Below are 21,240 nucleotides of genomic sequence, written 5' to 3'. Positions count from 1 at the left end.
GCAGTTCGAACTCCGGGACTTCGACCTGCACAGCCACCCCCACGCTCCCAGCTCGGTCGCTCTGCTCGAGTCTTCTGGGATAAATCTTACCCGGAATCGTCAATTGGGCATCCCCTCCGTCTGGCTCGCCCGCCTTCTACTTGACGCTGGCCTCGTCGGCGACTTCTCCAGAGCGACATGGGTAGCTTTTCACGGATGCTACGATTTTGCTATCTTGTTCAAAGCCCTGTTTCAACTGACGACGAAACTGCGTGTGAGGCTGCCGGAGACCATGGAGGAGTTCATCGCGCTGACAAAATGGTATTTTGGTGGCCGCATATATGATGTGAAGTGCTTGATTAGAAGATGCGATGGGCTTTACGGGGGGCTGGAGAAGGTGGCTGAGAAGTTGGACGTGAAGCGTGCGGAGGGGAAAGCGCATCAGGCGGGGTCTGATAGTTTGCTTACTTGCGAGGTGTTCCTGCGGATGAAGAAGATTTATTTCGGTCCTGCTGATGACGGAAAGGAGAGGAAAATGCCCTTTGAAGGGCTTATTTTTGGACTTAACAGTTGATGATATGCCCTGTGTTAGTTTTTCTGCTTACAGCGCAAAGCAATTTTGTTGATATGTAATAATTCTGAAAAGTAAATGAATTTTAGTGTTGATAGTTTCCATTTTATATTACATTCTTCTTTTGAACATATGCAGGCAATAGGTTTTGATCAGTAAAATGAAGCAGTTGGAAATTAAAGCCTCATTATTTCTATTTTCTTCTTGCTGTTTTTCAGTTCAGCAGGTTTGAGAGCTTTAATACTCTGTTTCGGTTTATATTTGGAAATTTATGAGGAATGGATAGAGACAACGCATGAGGAAATGGCAACTGAAATGAGAGCTTAATATCTATTTTTTACGGCAATAATAGCTACTTGGAAAGTAAAACTAGAATTAATACATATGGAAGAATGACAAAATGTAAGATGAAATTATGGTAGAGGAAATAAATATATGATACAAAGGATATCAACATATTCTTACAGAATTTGCTCCATTAATCAGATACAAATGATATCAACATATTCTTACAGAATTTTTTAACTTCTTCAACAAAGAAAAAACCTCAGAAAATCTGAAATGTAGTTTGAAATCATAAAACATAAGCGAGGAATCTGGACATGCTCTTGAATCATGAAAATCCTGTTCTTCAGCTGCACATTCAATTTTGTTAGCAAATGCCTAGCCCGTGTTATCGAAATTTTCTTCTGAATCAATCAGGAAAAGTCAAATAAGAAAGAAGACAATTGCAGATAGCAGCTGCACATTAAGCTTTGACCTTTTTCAGCCTCTCCACGACGTTGGGGTTGGATATAAGAGGATCCTTGGCATAAGAATTTCTGACCATTTCAACCAACTTAGCTGCTTTAGATGCATCTTCAATTAATGCATAGAGAGTTTTGAGGCAATTCTTCCTATTTTCTTCTCGATGTTCAAACATTTTAATCAAAAGGTAGAAATACAATTGTATTAGTTTAAGCTTTCCCATGCCATGGAATGAATCCAGAAAACTAAACGCCCTTTCAAAATTTGTTAACGATCATAGTTTAACAAAACATAAAACAAGGCAATTTCTTTTACTCCACTAAATTAGAATTTAAGTTGAGTTTGGAACAGCTTTCCCACTATTTGGCTTTTCAAATTACAATCAAATTTTTATTTGCCGCTTTTAAAAATTTTTATGAAGAAAATTTGCTTTTTATAATCACATATATTAACACGTCTAAACATTAATAAAATAGTTGTCTATTTTTTTTTAAATGAATATATCTATAATGCCTACATTAATATCTTTAAATTAAAATTGACTTTCTCATATCAACTTCATAAATATCTTTATGAAAACCTGCAGTCATTTGAAATAAATCATTAGCTAAAATCTGATGTCTTTTGTCATCATATAGAGACTCTCAACTATTACATCTTGTTATTAGTAAACCAACTTGAAACTAAATTCACCTAATGAGAAGTCATTGTTCCTTGAAAAACTTCTAGCCCACCCTATGTATTGGGATAAAGGATTGATTATGTTGTTGTTGTGTCTAGTTCTCCTTACTCTTAGTGTAGCCACCAAAATGCAAATCTAGGAGGACATTTAGGAACCCCAAAATCAATTAAAACTCAATGTACAACAACAACAACAACAACATCAAGCCTTTATCCCACTACGTGGGGTCGGCTACATGAATCCTTTTTCTCCATTGTGTCCTATTAAAAGCCAAATTCTCGTTTAAATCTAATAAAGAAAGGTCATTCCTAACATTTCACTTTTTATGCCCCTTTATCTTAAAACTCAATGTACGCCATACAAAAATCATTTGTTGATGTGAAAGGTGCAAGATGACTCAAAAACCACATTTGAACATTTGTCCATCAATATATTTCATTGATGATGTGGCATCACAACAAAACTCTAATTTGTGTGAAATAGGATGGTTTGATAATCTTCTTTAACAAAACAACATAATTATGCATTTTATATCTTAGAGCCATTTAAACTCTCATGCTCCACTCTTACTTACAGCTTAATAAAAACCTAGACAAATTAAAATAGAAGACAGATATCTAAACAGAGAAATGGAAGAAAAGTTACATATAAAAGAGCAAAAATACAAGCAGAAGCATATCATTCCTTTAGCTTTTGTCATCAAAGCACGTTGTCAGAAAGCAATTCCAAAGAAGGAACTTCTGTTCTGCAATATGGGCAATGGGAATGATCTGAAAGCCAGGGGAGGACGCAGCTGGAGTGATATCTGTGAGCACAAGGCAACCAGATGACCTGCTGCTGTACTCTAAAGCCATCCAGGAAAACAACACAGATGTCCACCCTCGAAGGTTTCCTTGAGAGCTCTGTTCTCATAACTAGCATGAACTTGCCTTGAGTTGTCTTGCACACTTGTTGTTGAGCTCCTCATCCATCTATGGAGAACATGGAAGCAGAGGTTTTCAGCCAGTGAATACAACCACAATAAGCTAGAAGAAGAGAACACAATATACAAATATCAACTAAAACAATAGAAGAGGTGATTCTTTTGTTAAGATAATATTTTCTAATGGTTTACCAAGCAAATTAAAGAAACCATACTTCTGCTATGCTGAAGAAGGGAAATGAAGAGTCTGTTTTGGACAGATTCCTCACTACTTTGCTTTTCATAAATCAACCACAACTCCATTTGGCTATTGCTTTCTTACAATTTTCAAAATTTTCTATACTGAAAAACTATTTTTTGCATCCAAAGTAACTTATTTATCTTTCTTTTCATCAAAATGTACACATTTTTTCTCATACTATGATTTGTGCATTGGTAGAAAAAAATCTTTACTAAATGTAAGGACTTGTCCACTTGCAGAGTGAGGGGTTGTGGTCCATTGCCCACCTTTTAATTAGCCAATCTTTCATTCATCAAGCAATAATCAAACAAACAAGAATAATTGATTTTATTAGATATTGACTCAATCACTTTGATTTATGCCCCTTTTACAACAATGTTTTATGATGTGATATTTGGTATTGTACTATGCTATCAACTAAAGCAAATGAGCATTTGGTGAAATAAATTTTAAGATTATCTTCTAAAACTCTATAAACAGACAAAGATATCTATAATACACAACTAAAAATGGAATTGGTACTCCACCCAAACAAAATCATGATCAATCACTTTTTTAGATCTAATTAAATAAGAAACTATATAATATTTTGATGATGTAAAACTATTATCAACATTTTGATTTTATAGTTTTGAGTGTTAATTTACAATTCATTTCGATATACATTTAAAATACTTAAAGCATGAAAACAATGATTTGAAAACACAAACATCTATTTAATATTAATGTTCTAGACATAATAGATTTTTAAAATTTAAAACTAGTTTGCTGCTTTATAATTTCATTTTAACATTCATATTTTTAAAAAAATATCAATTTACACACTAAAAAAAAAAAAAAAAAAAAAAAAAAAAAAACCAGCAATCTATCATATTGAAAAGTCCCTAGTTTCTCATTCACAAGGTACCATAACAATCTCATCATATTAAAAAGAAATTTTAAACAACCTTTGGGATGAGTTGGAGACCTATTAAACATTATCCACACACAATAAAATAAAAGGATGTCTTGATCAAAGAGAACATTGATTTATACAATGTCTCATGAGCTTCAACAACACTTATAATGTCATTCGCACTAATGTCCTCAAGATGTTTTCTCTACCTAATGTTTGAGAAGAAACATAGCAATAAATGACATCAAAATCAACAAAAAATATTTCCATTCTTGCTAGTATACATACTCAATCTAATATAACTTGTTAATAATAAATGGGTTATGTTCAGTGTTGGCCTTGAATTCCTTGGCTAAGAATGTATAGCGAAGAAATTTTCCTCTTTGAATGATAAACAATATTTTGTGGGGTTGAGATTCAATTCATAATTAATGAGGGATGCAATGATTTAACTAGGTTAGCTAAGTGCTTTTTCATAACTCCTTTTTTTACTAGGAGCTCATCTATGCAAACTTCAAGATTTTTGTCCTATGCATTTAAAGAATAATTTCATCAACCTTTGATAGTTTGTGATAACATTTTTTTTACTGAAGGGCATTATCTTCTAGTAGAATCTGACTAACAAGTGTTGAGATCCTTTTGAATTACTATCCAAATTGCCACAGTGGGCAAGTTCAAATGAGAGAGGCAGATATCTCTAAATCCCTTTGAAGGAGAAAGTGAAAGCCTCCTTTGATTGATTTATGAGGTTGGCAATATGACTAGCTTCACCCTATCATAATAATGAAAGGTTTGGATACCAAATTTCCTCCTTTGAACTTGGCTATACATCCATCATTGAAATGCTTGATTCTAATTTAAGCCTGAAAGGTTTGAAGATTATTTGATCATCCAATTATTATTCAAAAAATTCTAACTTGGTTCAAGCAGCTGATTTGGCTTATTTGGATTGAAATTGGATTAGTTTTGGGGTTGTTCAGTTTCTCTCATTGATAAGTTTGGTTTGACAATAAGTTTGCTAAAATCAAAGTTTGGATGATCCATATATTAAAAAGAATTTACATCAAACATTGAATTTAACAATCCAAAGATAATATGATAGTTCTTTATGCCACGTAGGCTTAAAATCACTACATGAAAGTCGATTTTCCATTCTTTTTTTTTTTTTTAATTTGCTGGGTAGCCATTGTTACCGGTTGGGGGTGGATGAGGGCTATTTGAACCCCCAATTATGCCAAGTTTTACTCAATTCTACTTTAATTACTTATTGTCACCTCCCTATTCAAAATTTAAGTGAAATTTATGTGTATTCGTTGAGCTATTTGGAATGATCTTTGTGCTCGAAGACGGAAGAAAAAGTTTGTTTTAACCGGCGGCGTTAGGAAGAATTTATATATTCAGCAAAGAGATTTGGTTAGTATTTTCTATAAATATTTGTTTAAATCAATTTTATAATTACTAATTTGCTTTGCAAATAGGATATATATTACCCATCTAGATTTGATGAAATTTATGCATAAATTTGTTCTTTTAGATTATTTGACTATAGTAGTTTGTTTATAATTTTTAACCAAAACCATATTAAAATAACTAATAATATAGCTCATTTGATGCTAAGATACAATAGTGAGATGACAATCTCAGAAGAACTCGTGCCTAAGTATGTCGATTGTTGGGCACGTCCGATTGATGTGCGACAACAAACAACGCTTATTGAATTGAATAATATATTACATATATGCCTTACATACGACAAGTCAACAAACACATGTGAATACATACTAAAGGATAAAGGTAGCCACCACTATAGCTATATATATTTTTTCATGAATTTAACTACTCAACGTTGTTGCAATTGATGCGAATAATAGATTATTTTTCTTATCATTTTTGTCATCAAAGTTGAGAGCCAAGATTTTGATGAGACGTTCAAATGCATATCCTTAATCAATTTTTCTTTTAGAAATTGATTTGAACAGGTTAGAACACTCTATATAAAAGAGCAAAAAATTGAATGTGTAGTATTAACAAAGAACATTAACAATAATACAAGCTACCAAATGAATATATATAAATACTAAACAAATTTTGTCGCCAAAGTTAAAATCACTTACCAATGCCACCGGTGAAAATAAACTTCCATCGTCGATCACGAAGAAGTTCGTTCTAAATAACTTAACAAATACACATAAAATCAACTAAGAATTAGAAGAGGAAAAAGGGGAATGAGAACTTAAAGAGGAAATGGAAAAAACTTGATAGAAATGGGGGCTTAAACCTTAAATAGCCCCAACCGTTCAGAGAAATTTTTTAAAAAATTTAAATTTGCCTGCCACGTGGCAAGCAGTTGTTCAGTGGAGGCCATTCGGTAGGTTTAGCAGATTTAAAAGTTTTTTCCCTCCTCTTTTTTCAAATTTAAATTCTAAAAGAATTTTTTTTTTTTATATATAATTTGTCCTCCTTACATATTCACAGGTAACCCAGCCCCCAAGCAGTGCCCTTCGCCCCTTCGTTGCGTCGATATCTCCTCCTCTATCATCCGTAGAAACCATCCTCATCGTCAGCTCAAATAAAGCTAACTGACGATTACTTGTGAGATTAATCGCAGAGGACTCGGGCAGGGCGATTGAGCCGGGAGTGTGAGGGTGGCAAGGGAGGTCGAAGTCGTGGAGTTCGAACTGCAGGTCGCGGTGGAGGTGCGCCGTCGCTGAACTTGAATGAGGCGGATGACGTCGGCGTTCAATTTAAGCACAGAGTAGCGCTCGGCAGGGGAAAGCTTCGTGTGAACTCAGTGTCGAAGTGGGAACGACAACGAGGTATTTTAATGTCTTCATTGCTCTTCAGGACGTTTAATGGCTAGACATGCGATTGTTCTTATCAAGAACTTCTTTGATGATTTGATTACTCTAATGTTGATTCTGTAAAGATGCGTTATATTTATTAGGTTTACTGTAGCTCTTTCGATAATCTCAACTTAAATCTATCGGTTGAATTAATTGTGAAAATTATCTAGTTCGAAATTAAAGTCTTATTATTTCAATTTTTTTTTTCGTGTTTGTAAAATTTACATCATATTTAAGAGCAATTCAACAAGTTTGAGAACTTTAATGTTCTCTTTCAGTTACAAATTGTTGGAAATGATTAGTTTATGATGAAAATCACTAAAAATGGATAGAAGCATGGCATTGAGAATAATAACTTCTTGGCAACAATAATAAACTAGCCGTCAATAAAATTTCCATTTTATTTGGTTTATACAGAGCAATATATGTATTCATTGTGAAAAATATAAAATAATTTCAAAGAAATTTAAGTTTTATTACGATGATAATGATTCTCAAGGAAGAGCTAGTCATCATCTTTAGAATTTGAATCAAAGATTAAATTGCTTCAAAATGAGTAAGCCAACAGGGATGTGAACTAAAAACATGACCCGCTCTACAAATGAATTTCTTATTTTCATTTTGTTATGCTGGCTTAGAAAGTAATGACAAGGTAAATATTGTGTTATCATATGGTAAGTCATAAAATTTTTATTTCTCAAAGTTGTCTTGCTTTTTTGCCATATGCATGTTACATCATTTGCAATGAACTTGTTTATCATTTGGTTTATCGCGAGGCCTTAATACAACACCAAGGAGGACTCAAAACCATAGTTAATTGTCATAACTCATAAGGCCTCTTATATTGTGTGTTTGGACAATGCAAACATAGCGAGTTATTTGTGCGTCATGGTAATCATAGACTTGATTGCAATGAATATCCTGAGCATGCAGTCTAAGGGATCGAAGCTCATTTAGTGTTGGATGGACCGTGGGCATGATGACTAACATGGGATGTTTCATGAGTAAGCACGAGCATGAGGGCATAGATCCAACTATGCCTTGGCTTTTAAGCTATAATATATTGTACCTTTACTTTTATAGCCATCCTTAACTTGACCTTTCTTAGAGAAAAGTTCAAACTTGAGAGCTATTTAGAGAACAATAATAACAAAGTAGGAGGATGGGACCTAAAGATGTTTGAGCAATTACCTCGCAATGAGTGTGGTACATGTTTATAGAAATAATGTAGTCAATAAAGTTGCTTGAAGTAAAATTTAAGAATTTGAAGAAATTTCAATGAAAGGGAAAAGTAACTACCATGCTTGTCTGAATATTATTTAAATTTTAGTGGAGAACTGGAGACTTATCCAACCTTCATCCTCTAATAGTTATAATGAGATCATTATCTTCTAATTGTAGTCACCCTACCACTATCATCTAACTAAAACCATATAACCACTATATCTCATGCATTCTCATTCACTTTAATAGAAATAGAAACTTGTATCACATATGTTGAAATCATATTTTCTTCAATTGAGGGTAAGAGATTTATATCGTGGATCATTCCAATTAGGCCAAGCTTCATGGTTTTTTTCTCCTTCAAATTTTTTACATAACTTTTTTTGTATCTTTTTCATTCTTTTTTTATTTCTGTGTATGTACTAGATCCATGAAAAACTAAGACGTACAATTTTCTCGGTCACCAGGAATTTTTTTAGCATTCAATAAGGCCATATATATAGAATTCCCCTTTTGAGTAATTATATTTTGATAAAGTTAATTATGTGGAAGTTTAAATCGGATTGAATTATGAGTTTGTATGGGGGCTCTATTACCAAATTGTATCCAAACAACACTTATTTATCTAAGAAGTCTATTCTAATAAAAAGTGAATCTCAACAACTATTATTTATATAAAAAGTTTGTCTAGATCAAAGTGAATAATCAAATACTTGAACCAATTTTAAGGTACCTTTTGACTTCCTCTTGCTTCTAGCATTATTTTGAATCCTTCCAATATTCTTTTTTATACATATTGTTTCAAATATAAAAATGATTGTTATTGTAACCTATTGGTTAGATGTTCTATTTCATAGTTTCATTGTAACTTATTGCATTTGACATGTGTTTAAACATCATCCTAAACCTATTTTTAATTATCAATGATTGAGAATTAAATATTCATTAGTTCATAATAATATTTCAATCAATTTAAAATCTAAATGAATGAGTAGAATTAAAGCTTTACATCTCTAATTTTATAAAAGTCAATTATTCAGAGTAGCTCATATATGCTCAAACATTTTCTTTTATTAGATTTTTGTGTAGCTCATATAAGCTTTAAATCCCTAATTAGTTACATGTAACTTTATGTTCAAGTTGACCAACTTATTGAATTTTTTTTGTTAATATTTCATCAAGATAATAATTATGAACTAGCTAAGAATGAAGTATTCGGTCATACAATTTAGCAATTGTAGCAAACTCATTTGACTATGTGGGAATTAATGTTGACTCCTAATACGAATTTTATTTTAATCATTTAACTTATTGTGAGGAAAATAATGTAATCTAACATGTGCCTCAAAAGGAAAGTATATGTTTTCATTGGCCAACTATTTGATTGTTAATCTATGTTGTATACAATTTTAATGGGAAAGCAGTCAACAAAACACTATCTAATTATCAATGGTTCATAAAAATGTTATTGTAGGATATTTAGAAATCATGTCTTAAAGAGAAATCCTATGGCTCCTATATAAAATTATTTATTTAATCATTAGTTTTAAACTTAATTATATTTAACAATTTAGCAATGGATGTTCTAGTTCCAACATCCCATATGGGTCAACTCCTGGGATTCTACTTCCACCTATCCACACGTGAGTGCCATTTGATTTGAAGCAGAGGCTTCAACCCATCTTTGATAAGGTCGATTTGATCTCACTTGGACAAGAAGCATGGAGGCTGATTAAAGGATGTTCAAGTATAAGATTTGGGTTTATTGGAACTTCTATAGATATAAATGGAATTCTGTATTGGATTGCTTACAACAACAATGTCGAAATTACATATGGGATTCTAGGATTTGATATCATTAAAGAGGATTTTAAGATGAGGCCTCAGCCTTCAAATGATATAATTGATTTAAAAAAAAAATGCTAGCTTATTTGATAACCAAAAAAAATATTGGGCCTTTAAGTTAATGACAAAGTACTAAGCGCAGTGACTGAGATGGGGATTGACATTTGGGTTTTAAAAGACTTTGATAATGTTGAATGGGAGAAGATGTACTCTATTAAATGCTTTAGTGGGCTTGATGGGAATAATTTTGAGCTAGAGTATTGGTTGATAGCATTGCACTCTTCATCAGGAAAGTGGAAATTTTTTTTTCGTGGTCGTCAATTATATAGTTCACTTTGATCTAAAAGCAAGGAAGTATTATGCAGTGCATGTCCTATATACATAGAATTTTATGTGACGCCCAAATTATTTATATAAGGAAAGCCTTGTCTCTTGTGATTCCTTTTTAAACAAATGAGCAAAATATTCAGCAATATTTGTTCTCCAAAATAACCATATTGATATTTCCTATTCCATTCAGTCAAGCCTAATACTTTTCTTTTTTATTTGTTGTTTAGTGTGGAATGACTTGTTATTTGATAACAGTTTAAATGGATATATTTTTTTGTAAAGAAACAACCAAATATTGGAATGAAGGATAAAAAATATTAGTATTTTTATTTTATGGATTGCTCAATGTAATTTATTTATCCATAATTTATGAAGAAGAAGGAAAATAGTTTTGATAGAAAAAAATGGATAATTATAGCCATGCTCACTAATTTCTAGTTCTTAGTTCATCATTTTCATTTTCGTATATGACAAGGGATAATGATGACACTTTTATGTGGCCAGAGTTCCCCAACACATATCCAAACAAATGATTAATGTTTTTTAAAAGTAAAGCTTTTAAATCAATAGTGTACAAAATTATGGGGAGGATCTCTCCTTCGTGAGTCTATAGCTTATAGACACCCTTTTAAAGTTTATCCTTTATGAGGTATAGTCCTTTACAACTAGCATAGAATATTCTCATCTTTTAATGTCACCTTGTAACTTTCATCTTCATAAAAATAGGAGATCGTTATTTTAATATTCATAGAAGAAATTGATTGCTCGAGCAATGTTAGCTACAACATCCTTCCTTTCCTCCAGGAAGTCATGGTTGACTGCTTTTCCTTCCTTATTTCTTAAGATTCAATCAAATATTTTTCTCCAAACTAAGGTAAAATATCTTGTAGGTACTCATCATAGGTTGTTAGATCTATATGGTGATAGCCATCTTATAGTTGAGGCTAGTTAGAATGCACTCTCATGTTGACTAAGTTGTTTTGTATGCCCAATTGATCTATGTTAATTCATTTACCAAATAATTTGTATTCTTAATAATTTTCATCTTTAACATTTTATTATTATGATGGTTTGTTGCTTCTATTTGACCATTAGATCAAGGGTGTTGTATAATAACTAAAAATGGATAGAAGCATGGCATTGAGAATAATAACTTCTTGGCAGCAATAATAAACTAGCAGTCATTAGTCAATAAAATTTCCATTTTATTTGGTCTATACAGAACAATCTATGTATTGATTGTGAAAAATCTAAAATAATTTCAAAAAATTTAAGTTTTATTATGATGATAATGATTCTCAAGGAAGAGCTAGTCATCATCTTTAGAAATTGAATCAAAGATTAAATTGCTTCAAAATGAGTAAGCCAACAGAGATGGAAACTAAAAACATGACCCACTCTACAAATGAATTTCTTATTTTCATTTCGCCGGCTTAGAAAGTAATTACAAGGTAAATATTGTGTTATCATATAGTAAGTCATAAAATTTTTATTTCTCAAAGTTGTCTTGCTTTTTTGCCATATGCATGTTATATCATTTGCAATGAACTTGTTTATCATTTGGTTATCTCGAGGCCTTAATACGACACCAAGGATGACTCAAAACCATAGTTAATTATCATAACTCACAAGGCCTTATATATTGTGTGTTTGGACAATGCCAACAGAGCGAGTTATTTGTGCGTCATGGTATTCATAGACTTGATTGCAATGAATATCCTGAGCATGCAGTCTAAGGCATCGAAGCTCATTTAGTGTTGGATGGACCGTGGGCATGATGACTAACATGGGATGTTTCATGCAGTAAGCACAAGCATGAGGGCATAGATCCAACTATGCCTTGGCTTTTAAGCTATAGTATATTGTACCTTTGCTTTTATAGCCATCCTTAACTTGACCTTTCTTAGAGAAAAGTTCAAACTTGAGAGCTATTTAGAGAACAATAATAACAAACTAGGAGGATGGGTCCTAAAGATGTTTGAGCAATTTCCTCGCAATGAGTGTGATACATGTTTATAGAAATAATGGAGTCAATAGAGTTGCTTGAAGTAAAATTTGAGAATTTGAAGAAATTTCAATGAAAGCGAAAAAGTAACTACCATGCTTGTCTGAATATTATTTAAATTTTAGTGGAGACTTATCCAACCTTCATCCTCTAATAGTTATAATGAGATCATTATCTTCTAACTGTAATCACCCTTCCACTATCATCTAACTAAAACCATGTAACCACTATATCTCATGCATTCTCATTCACTTTAATAGAAATAGAAACTTGTACCACATATCTTGAAATCACATTTTCTTCAATTGAGGGTAAGAAATTTATATCGTGGATCATTCCAATTAGGCCAAGCTTCATGGTTTTTTTCTCCTTCAAATTTCTTACATAACGTTTTTGTATCTTTTTCATTCTTTTTTTTATTTCTGTGTATGTACTAGATCCATGAAAAACTAAGACGTACAATTTTCTCGGTCACCAGGAATTTTTTTAGCATTCAATAAAGCCATATATATAGAATTCCCCTTTTAAGTAATTATATTTTGATAAAGTTAATTATGTGGAAGTCTAAATCGGATTGAATTATGAGTTTGTATGGGGGCTCTATTACCAGATTGTATCCAAAAAACAATTATTTATCTAAGAAGTCTATTCTAATAAAAAGTGAATCTCAACAACTATTATTTATATAAAAAGTTTGTCTCTGATCAAAGTGAATAATCAAATCCTTGAACCAATTTTAAGGTACCTTTTGACTTCCTTTTGCTTCTAGCATTATTTTGAATCCTTCCAATATTCTTTTTTATACATAATGTTTCAAATATAAAAATGATTGTTATTGTAACCTATTGGTTAGATGTTCTATTTCATAGTTTCATTGTAACTTCTTGCATTTGACATGTGTTTAAAGTTTAAACATCATCCAAAACCTATTTTTAATTATCAATGATTGAGAATTAAATATTCATTAGTTCATAATAATATTTCAATCAATTTAAAATCTGAATGAATGAGTAGAATTAAAGCTTTACATCTCTAATTTTATAAAAGTCAATTATTCAGAGTAGCTCATATATGCTCAAACATTTTCTTTTATTAGACTTTTGTGTACCTCATATAAGCTTTAAATCCCTAATTAGTTACATGTAACTTTATGTTCAAGTTGACCAACTTAATAAATTTTTATATAATATTTCTTAAAGATAATAATTATGAACTAGCTAAGAATGAAGTATTTGGTCATACAATTTAGTAATTGTGGCAAACTCATTTGACTATGTGGGAATTAATGTTGGCTCCTAATACGAATTTTATTTTAATCATCTAACTTATTGTGAGGAAAAAATTGTAATCTAACATGTGCCTCAAAAGTAATATTTAGATGTATTGATTGGCCAACTATTTGATTGTTAATCTATGTTGTATATAATTTTAATGGGCAAGCAGTCAGCAAAACACTATCTAATTATCAATGGTTCATAAAAATGTTATTGTAGGATATTTAGAAATCATGTCTTAAAGAGAAATCCTATAGCTCCTATATAAAATTATTTATTTAATCATTAGTTTAAACTTAATTATATTTAACAATTTAACAATGTATGTTCTAGTTCCAACATCCCATGTGGGTCAACTTCTGGGATTCTACTTCCACCTATCAACATGTGAGTGCCATTTGATTCGAAGCAGAGGCTTCAACCCATCTTTGATAATGTCGATTTGATCTCGCTTGGACAAGAAGCATGGAGGCTGATTAAAGGATGTTCAAGTATAGGATTTGGGTTTTTTGGAACTTCTATAGATATAAATGGAATTCTCTATTGAATTTCTTACAACAACAATGTCAGAATTACATATGGGATTCTAGGATTTGATGTCATTAAAGAGGAGTTTAAGATGATGCTAAAAAAAGATTGGGCTTTTAAGTTAATGATAAAGAACTAAGCACAGTGACTGAGATGGGGATTGACATTTGGGTTTTAAAAGACTTTGATAATGTTGAATGGGAGAAGATGTACTCTATCAAATGTATACCTGTTAATGACGAATGACGCACCATGGCGCAAAGGTCCCTTTGGAGCCATGGCCCATAGCGCATGGCGCGGCACGCGCCATTTTGAGCATGACGCAAACTATATAAAAATTATAAAATAATAAGCATGAATATGAAATATTATTAAAAATGAAAGACAACCATAACATATATAAGTTTGACTAAGTAACATCCACATATCTGATAATTCAAATATTACGATCTTTTTTTAAAGATCAAATAAAAATTTAATATACTCTTCTTGGGAATCATCATAATATGCGGGCTGCCGGGGGTCCAAGTGCTGCCCCCTAGCCTCGACCTAAGAGTAATTTTGGAAAGATACCGAGCGTGTTCCAAGCGATACCGATCTGTACCGAATACGTACCGAGCGGTACTGAGCATGTACCTAGCAATACCGAGCATTTACCTAGCAATACCGAGCGTGTACCTAGCGGTATCGAGCATGTACCTAGCGGTACCGAGCATTTACATAGCGGTACCGAACATGCACCTAGCGGTACCGAGCATTTACATAGCGGTACCAAGCATGTACATAGTAATACCGAGCGTGTACCTAGCGGTACCGAGCATGTACCTAGCGGTACCGAGCATGTACTTAGTGGTACCGAGCGGTACCGAACAAGTACATAGCGGTACCAAGCGGTATCCAACATTAAAAATAATTTGGCGCGCTATTTTGCGTCGTACGCAATGTGCCATGGCTCATATGTGGCGCAAATAGCACACGCTATTTTAAACACATGCGCCTCGCCAAGAATATGGCGCCGTAGGTGCGCCGCACCGCGCCGTGCGCCATGGCGTGCACTATTTTGCGCCATTGACAACTATGATCAAATGCTTTAGTGGACTTGATGGGAATAATTTTGAGCTTGAGTATATGGTTGATAACATAGCACTCTTCTTCGGGAAAGTGGAAATTTTCTTTTTAGTGGTCATCAATTTTAAATAGTTCACTTTGATCTAGAAGCTAGGAAGTATTACGCAATGCATGTCCTATATACATAGAATTTTATGTGACGCCCAAATTATTTATATAAGGAAAGCCTTGTCTCTTGTGATTCCTTTTTAAACAGATGAGCAAAATATTCAGCAAAATTTGTTTTCCAAAATAACCATATTGATATTTTCTATTCCATTCAGTCAAGCCTAATACTTTTCTTTTTTATTTATTGTTTAGTGTGGAATGACTTGTTATTTGCAAACAATTTAAATGGATATAATTTTTTGTAAAGAAACAATCAAATATTGGAATGAAGGATAAAAAAATATTAGTATTTTTATTTTATGGATTGCTCAATGTAATGTATTTATCCATAATTTATGAAGAAGAAGGAAAATAGTTTTGATAGAAAAAAATGGATAATTATAGCCATGCTCACTCATTTCTAGTTCTTAGTTCATCATTTCAATTCTCGTATATGACAAGGGATAATGATGACATTTGTATGTGGCCAGGGTTCCCCAACACATATCCAAACAAATGATTAGTGTTTTTTAAAAGTAAAGTTTTTAAATCAATAGTTTATAATATTATGGGGGAGGATCTCTCCTTCGTGAGTCTATAGTTTATAAACACCCTTTTAAAGATTATCCTTTATGAGGTATAGTCCTTTACAACTAGCATAGAATATTATCATATTTTAATGTCACCTTGTAACTTTCATCTTCATAAAAATAAGAGATAAATGTTTTAATATTCATAGAAGAAATTGACTGTTCAAGCAATGTTAGCTACAACATCCTTCCTTTCCTCCAAGAAGTCACGGTTGACTGCTTTTCCTTCCTTATTTCTTAAGATTCAATCAAATATTTTTCTCCAAACTAAGGTAAAATATCTCGTAGGTACTCATCATAGGTTTGGAACAACTTTCCCACTATTTGGCTTTTCAAATTGCAATCAAATTTTTATTTGCTACTTTTCAGAAATTTTTATGATGAAAAACTATTTTTTATAATCACATATATTAATACCTGTAAACATTAATAAAACAACTGTCTATTTTTTTTTAAATTAATATATCTATAATGCCTACATTACTATCTTTAAAATAAAATTGAATTTCTCATATAAATTTTATAAACATCTTTATAAAAAGCTACAACCATCTCAAATAAAGCATTAGCTAAAATCTGTAGTCTTTGGTCATCATATAGAGACTCTCAACTATTACATCTTTTTATTAGTAAATTAGCTTGAAACTAAATTCACCTAATAAGAAATTATTGTTCCTTGAAAAACTTCTAGCCCACCCCACGTATTGGGATAAAGGCTTGATTATGTTGTTGTTGTTGTGTCTAGTTCTTCTTATTCTTAGGGTAGCCACAAGAATACAAATCTTGGATGGCATTTAGCAACCCCCCAAAAAATTTAAAGCTCAATGTACATCGGACAAAAATTATTTATTGATGTGAAAAGTGCAAGATGACCAAAATATCACATTTGAACATTTTGTCCATCAATATATTTTATTGATGATGTGGCATCACAACGGAACTCTAATTTGTGTGAAATAGGATGGTTTGGTAATCTTCTTTAACAAAACAACATAATTCTGCATTTTGGATATCCAAACCATTTAATTAACCAATCTTTCATTCATCATGCAATAATCAAACAAACAAGAATAATTGATTTTATTAGATATTGAATCAATCACTTTGATTTATGCCCCTTTTATGACAATGTTTTATGATATGCTATTTGGTATTGTACTATGCTATCAACTACAGCAAATGAGCGTTTGGTGAAATAAATGTTAAGACTATCTTCTAAAGCTTCACAAACAGTCAAAGATGTCTATAATACACAACTAAAAATGGATTTGATACTCCACCCAAACAAAATCTTTATCAATCACTATTTAGATCTAATTAAATAAAAAACTATATAGTATTTTGATGACGTGAAACTACCATCAACATTTTGATTTTATAGTTTTGAGTCTTAATTTACAATTCATTTTGATATACATTTAAAATACTTAAAGCATGAAAACAATGATTTGAAAACACAAACATCTATTTTATGTTAATGTTCTAGACATAATAGATTTTTAACATTTAAAACCAGTATGCTAAATTATAATTTCATTTTAACATCCTTATTTAAAAAAAAAATATCAATTAAAAAAAAAGCACCAACAATTTATCATATTGAAAAATCCCTAGTTTCTCATTCACAAGGTTCCATAACAATCTCAACATATTGAAAAAAAAAATTCAAAAACCTTTGGGATGAGTTAGAGATCTATTGAACACCATCCTCACACAATAAAATGAAAGCACGTCTTGATCAAAGAGAACATCGATTGATACAATTTTTCATGAGCTTCAACAACACTTATAATGCCATTCACACTAATATCCTCAAGATGTTTTCTCTACCTGATGTTTGAGAAGAAACATAGCAATAAATGACATTAAATAACATAGTAATAAATGACATCAAAATCAACAAAAAACATTTCCATTCTTGCTAGTATACATAACAATTCCTCAAATAACATCAAAGATAAGTACTATAATCAGTGCAATAGAGTCGATATTGCAAATTATCAAACTCTAAATTTGATTATGAGTACAACAACAACAAAATGGGACATGGTCCTTAAAGACTCATGAGCTCAAAGTAATTGACAAAAAATCAACCACAACAACATGATTCTCACGGAAATTGATGCTACTTTTGTTATATTGCTAATGCAACATAATCTTCATAATCTACAAAAGAAGGATATTTGAAAGACATAAATTCACCTAGACATCTCTCCAATTTAGCGAACCCCTCAAACAAAATACCGCAGAATAATTACAACTTCAAATCATGTAATAGCCCATATTTTGACCCAGTCAAATAATATTTTAGGAAAGATTATAAGTTCAAATTACTAACCGTCTTCGCTATAATATAGAAACTATTGTGCATCAATTACAATAATTTTCTTCTATTTTTTTGGAATGTGTAGAAAATTTCTGGTAAATGGAGTTTTTGGAGCCGTTAGATATCCGTTTTGCAAACCGATTTCATAAGAGATTTGCTTTTGTTGCATCATCAAAGCATCAGGAAAATTGCAAATTAATTCAGCACCTCGACAAAAATTTTCATTAGGGCCACAACCCCTTAAGAGGAATTGACAATGCTCTATGCTATGCTATTTTTGCAATTAATAAAACACCGCAACGCCAACCATAATGCCACAGGGGAGCTATTGAGAAAAATGACACATTGCGTCGAATCTACAAAATGAAGGATCAAATCAACAAACAACAACGCTGGTTAGCACAGCACTATAATAAGGTCAACCTTTTAGTGCTAACTTTGTTCTTTTAATATTTACGTAGCTAGTTATGCTTTGTTCTTTTAATGTTTCAAGAAAGGGTAAAAGTCCTGCCGAGTAGGTTAGGTGTTGAGGCAGGGATTTAGGATCTAAATTGCTAAGGTATGATTTTGTAATCTAGTATTTAATTATTTGATGTATAGACTTCTATTATTTGAATTATTATAATTATATTTTGGTGAAATGAAAGTTGACTATTGCATTATGTTCTTAGGAAAATTTAGTAGCTCTGGTTGTACTTATTAGGTGATGAGTTTCATTAATAATAGGATTAAGAAAGTCCAATCCTTCCATTAGATTTTAGGGTGTTATAACTTGTCTCTCTCTTTCACCTATTCTGATCTAATCACACAAGTGCCACCAAAATATCCCCCTATTCCGTCTTATAATAACCTAATAGCATTTGGAAGGCTAATGATTATCTTATCCTTATGTTGATTTCAATCTAATGGTTGAGATTATTTGTTGCATTTGAAAAGGATTGGAGGGAAAATTTACTTGAAATGTTAGATCTAAGTTAAGCTAAATCCATTAGATAACAATTGATTTATTTGGTTAAATTTATTGGAGCTAACGGATGCCAATTGGATTTTATTTTAACTCAAGGTGAGTTAATTCTTTTAAATTCGGGATTGGGATGATTTGATTGAATCAATTTAGTACAAAATGAGTACATTTGGAGTTAGTTGATGCCGTCAAAATTAAATTGGACTTGGGTCAAGTTGAATGGACTTGACATTGCTCGATTGAGCTTATTTAATTAGAATGAAATTAGCTTTAGAAAATTTGAACTTGAATCGTTTCAACTTAAAGGATCAATGAGGTTGAGTGCGGATTTTGATTTGGGAAAAAGGTCAGCATAAGCATAAAGAGGAGGCTAAATTTCATGTATTAGAGACTCTTATCTTTTTTTTCCTGCATTTTTCAGTTGACTTAGGTAGTATGAGTGAGAGGGTATGGAAGGATAATTAGGAGCGAGAATTTGAAAAAAAGGAAGAACATTGTTGACGTTTTCAAGCGGCAACATTAGATTTATCCTTTTGACTTTCTTTCTTTTGTGGTTATTATTCTATATTAAATGAAGTTTTGATTGTTTCTTTATTAATAATGTATTTTAGTGCGTAATTACTTATTCTTAATCTAGGATTTTATTGTGATAATGTGTTCATTATTAGATTAAGTCTATGCACATAATTTACCAATGGTTATTTCATTTCTCTCCATGCTTCATTTAATTATGATTTGAATTTCTACAATTTAAATTTTGTGCGGGTTAATATTCTCGATTGAGACTTAGAAGAACTCTTAGGGACACTTGAACAAATTTGTGGAAACATAGACATATGTATTTTTAGGGTTCTAGAATCATTAAGGAGATGAGGTTCATTCAGTGAAGTGTGATGATTAGAGTATACCAACTGCTAGTTATAACTTTGCTAAGATTTCAATGAGCTCGACAGAGACAAGGAATTAGGGTTGTTGTAATTCATGATTAAATTTTAAAAGACTTAACTAACATGCACACATTCACCCAAACAATCATAAATTAAGTGTTTTTATATAATTATAAAAATATTTAGTATATTATGTAGTTTTATTTATCCTATTTTTCTAAAAGTTTCTATAGCTGGTCAAGTTTTTTGTGCCATTACCAGGGAATTGACGAGTGATATTAATTTTAAAATCATTGATTTAATCTTACTATTTATTTTCTTTATTGTGATCCTCGAAATAATGTGTATTTCAATTTTTGTTGCTATGATATGTTGGAATTTTATAAAATATTAAATTGTGCTCCAACTGTTCATACTTCATAGAGTATTTAAATTCAATTTATTGTGTGGAGTGTTGTCTTGTTATTTGATTTACTTATAATATTCATGAAAGAGCATATTTTCCCAAATATGATTTAACCTTGAAAAAGAAAAGTCAATAAAAAATAGAAAACAAAATTCATAAACAATTAGGAGAAAAGGCTAATTAACCCAATGGTGAAGATCAACCCTTCAAGACTTTATAGATCATTTTGTTGATGGAATTCATCAAAGTATTAATAGTCCTTCCATTAAGGCAAACAAATTTGGTTGTATGATCCAACAAGATAGCAAATGCATGATTTCCTGCATAGGAGGGTAGATCAACGGGCTTTCTATTAACTATAATTTAGTGGTGTAAACTTGATAGAAGATGAGAGATATAAGTGGGAATGTGAAATAATTTTGAGTACCAAAGTGATAGGGGTGTTGACTCCCTTATATAATGCAACCTGATTGTTTTTTTCTTGTTTTACATTATATAACACTATATGTAACTTATTATAATTACTCATGATATATATATATGCGTGTGTGTGTGTGTGTGTGTGTGTGTGATGATGATGGCTTCTACTTCATTACTATTCATGGATAATTTAGCGGCACTGTATTGAAATTAATGTGTTAAAACAATTCTTCCCAAATAAATCTTGGGCAAAAGTTTTGTCGCATACTCAACCTAATATAAGTTATTAATAATAAATGGGTTATGTTTAGAGTTGGCCTTGAATTCCTTGGCTAAAAATGGGTGG

The 21,240-nt window shown here is 31.7% G+C and overlaps 1 protein-coding gene across 1 annotated transcript in view; it reads left to right on the top strand.

Moving 5' to 3' along the window:
- LOC110096968 (probable CCR4-associated factor 1 homolog 11) overlaps window positions 1-553 on the top strand; it is a 1,950-nt gene extending 1,397 nt beyond the window's left edge. The window contains exon 2 of the mRNA XM_020823146.1: window positions 5-553. Within this exon, the coding sequence (XP_020678805.1) occupies window positions 5-553 (549 nt within the window). The remainder of the gene's footprint in view (window positions 1-4) is intronic.
- The last annotated feature ends 20,687 nt before the right edge of the window (window positions 554-21,240 follow it).

This window comes from Dendrobium catenatum, unplaced genomic scaffold (assembly GCF_001605985.2).
Source record: "Dendrobium catenatum unplaced genomic scaffold, ASM160598v2 fragScaff_scaffold_133, whole genome shotgun sequence".
Lineage (NCBI taxonomy): Eukaryota > Viridiplantae > Streptophyta > Magnoliopsida > Asparagales > Orchidaceae > Dendrobium > Dendrobium catenatum.
This window is presented reverse-complemented; position numbering and strand designations above follow the sequence as displayed.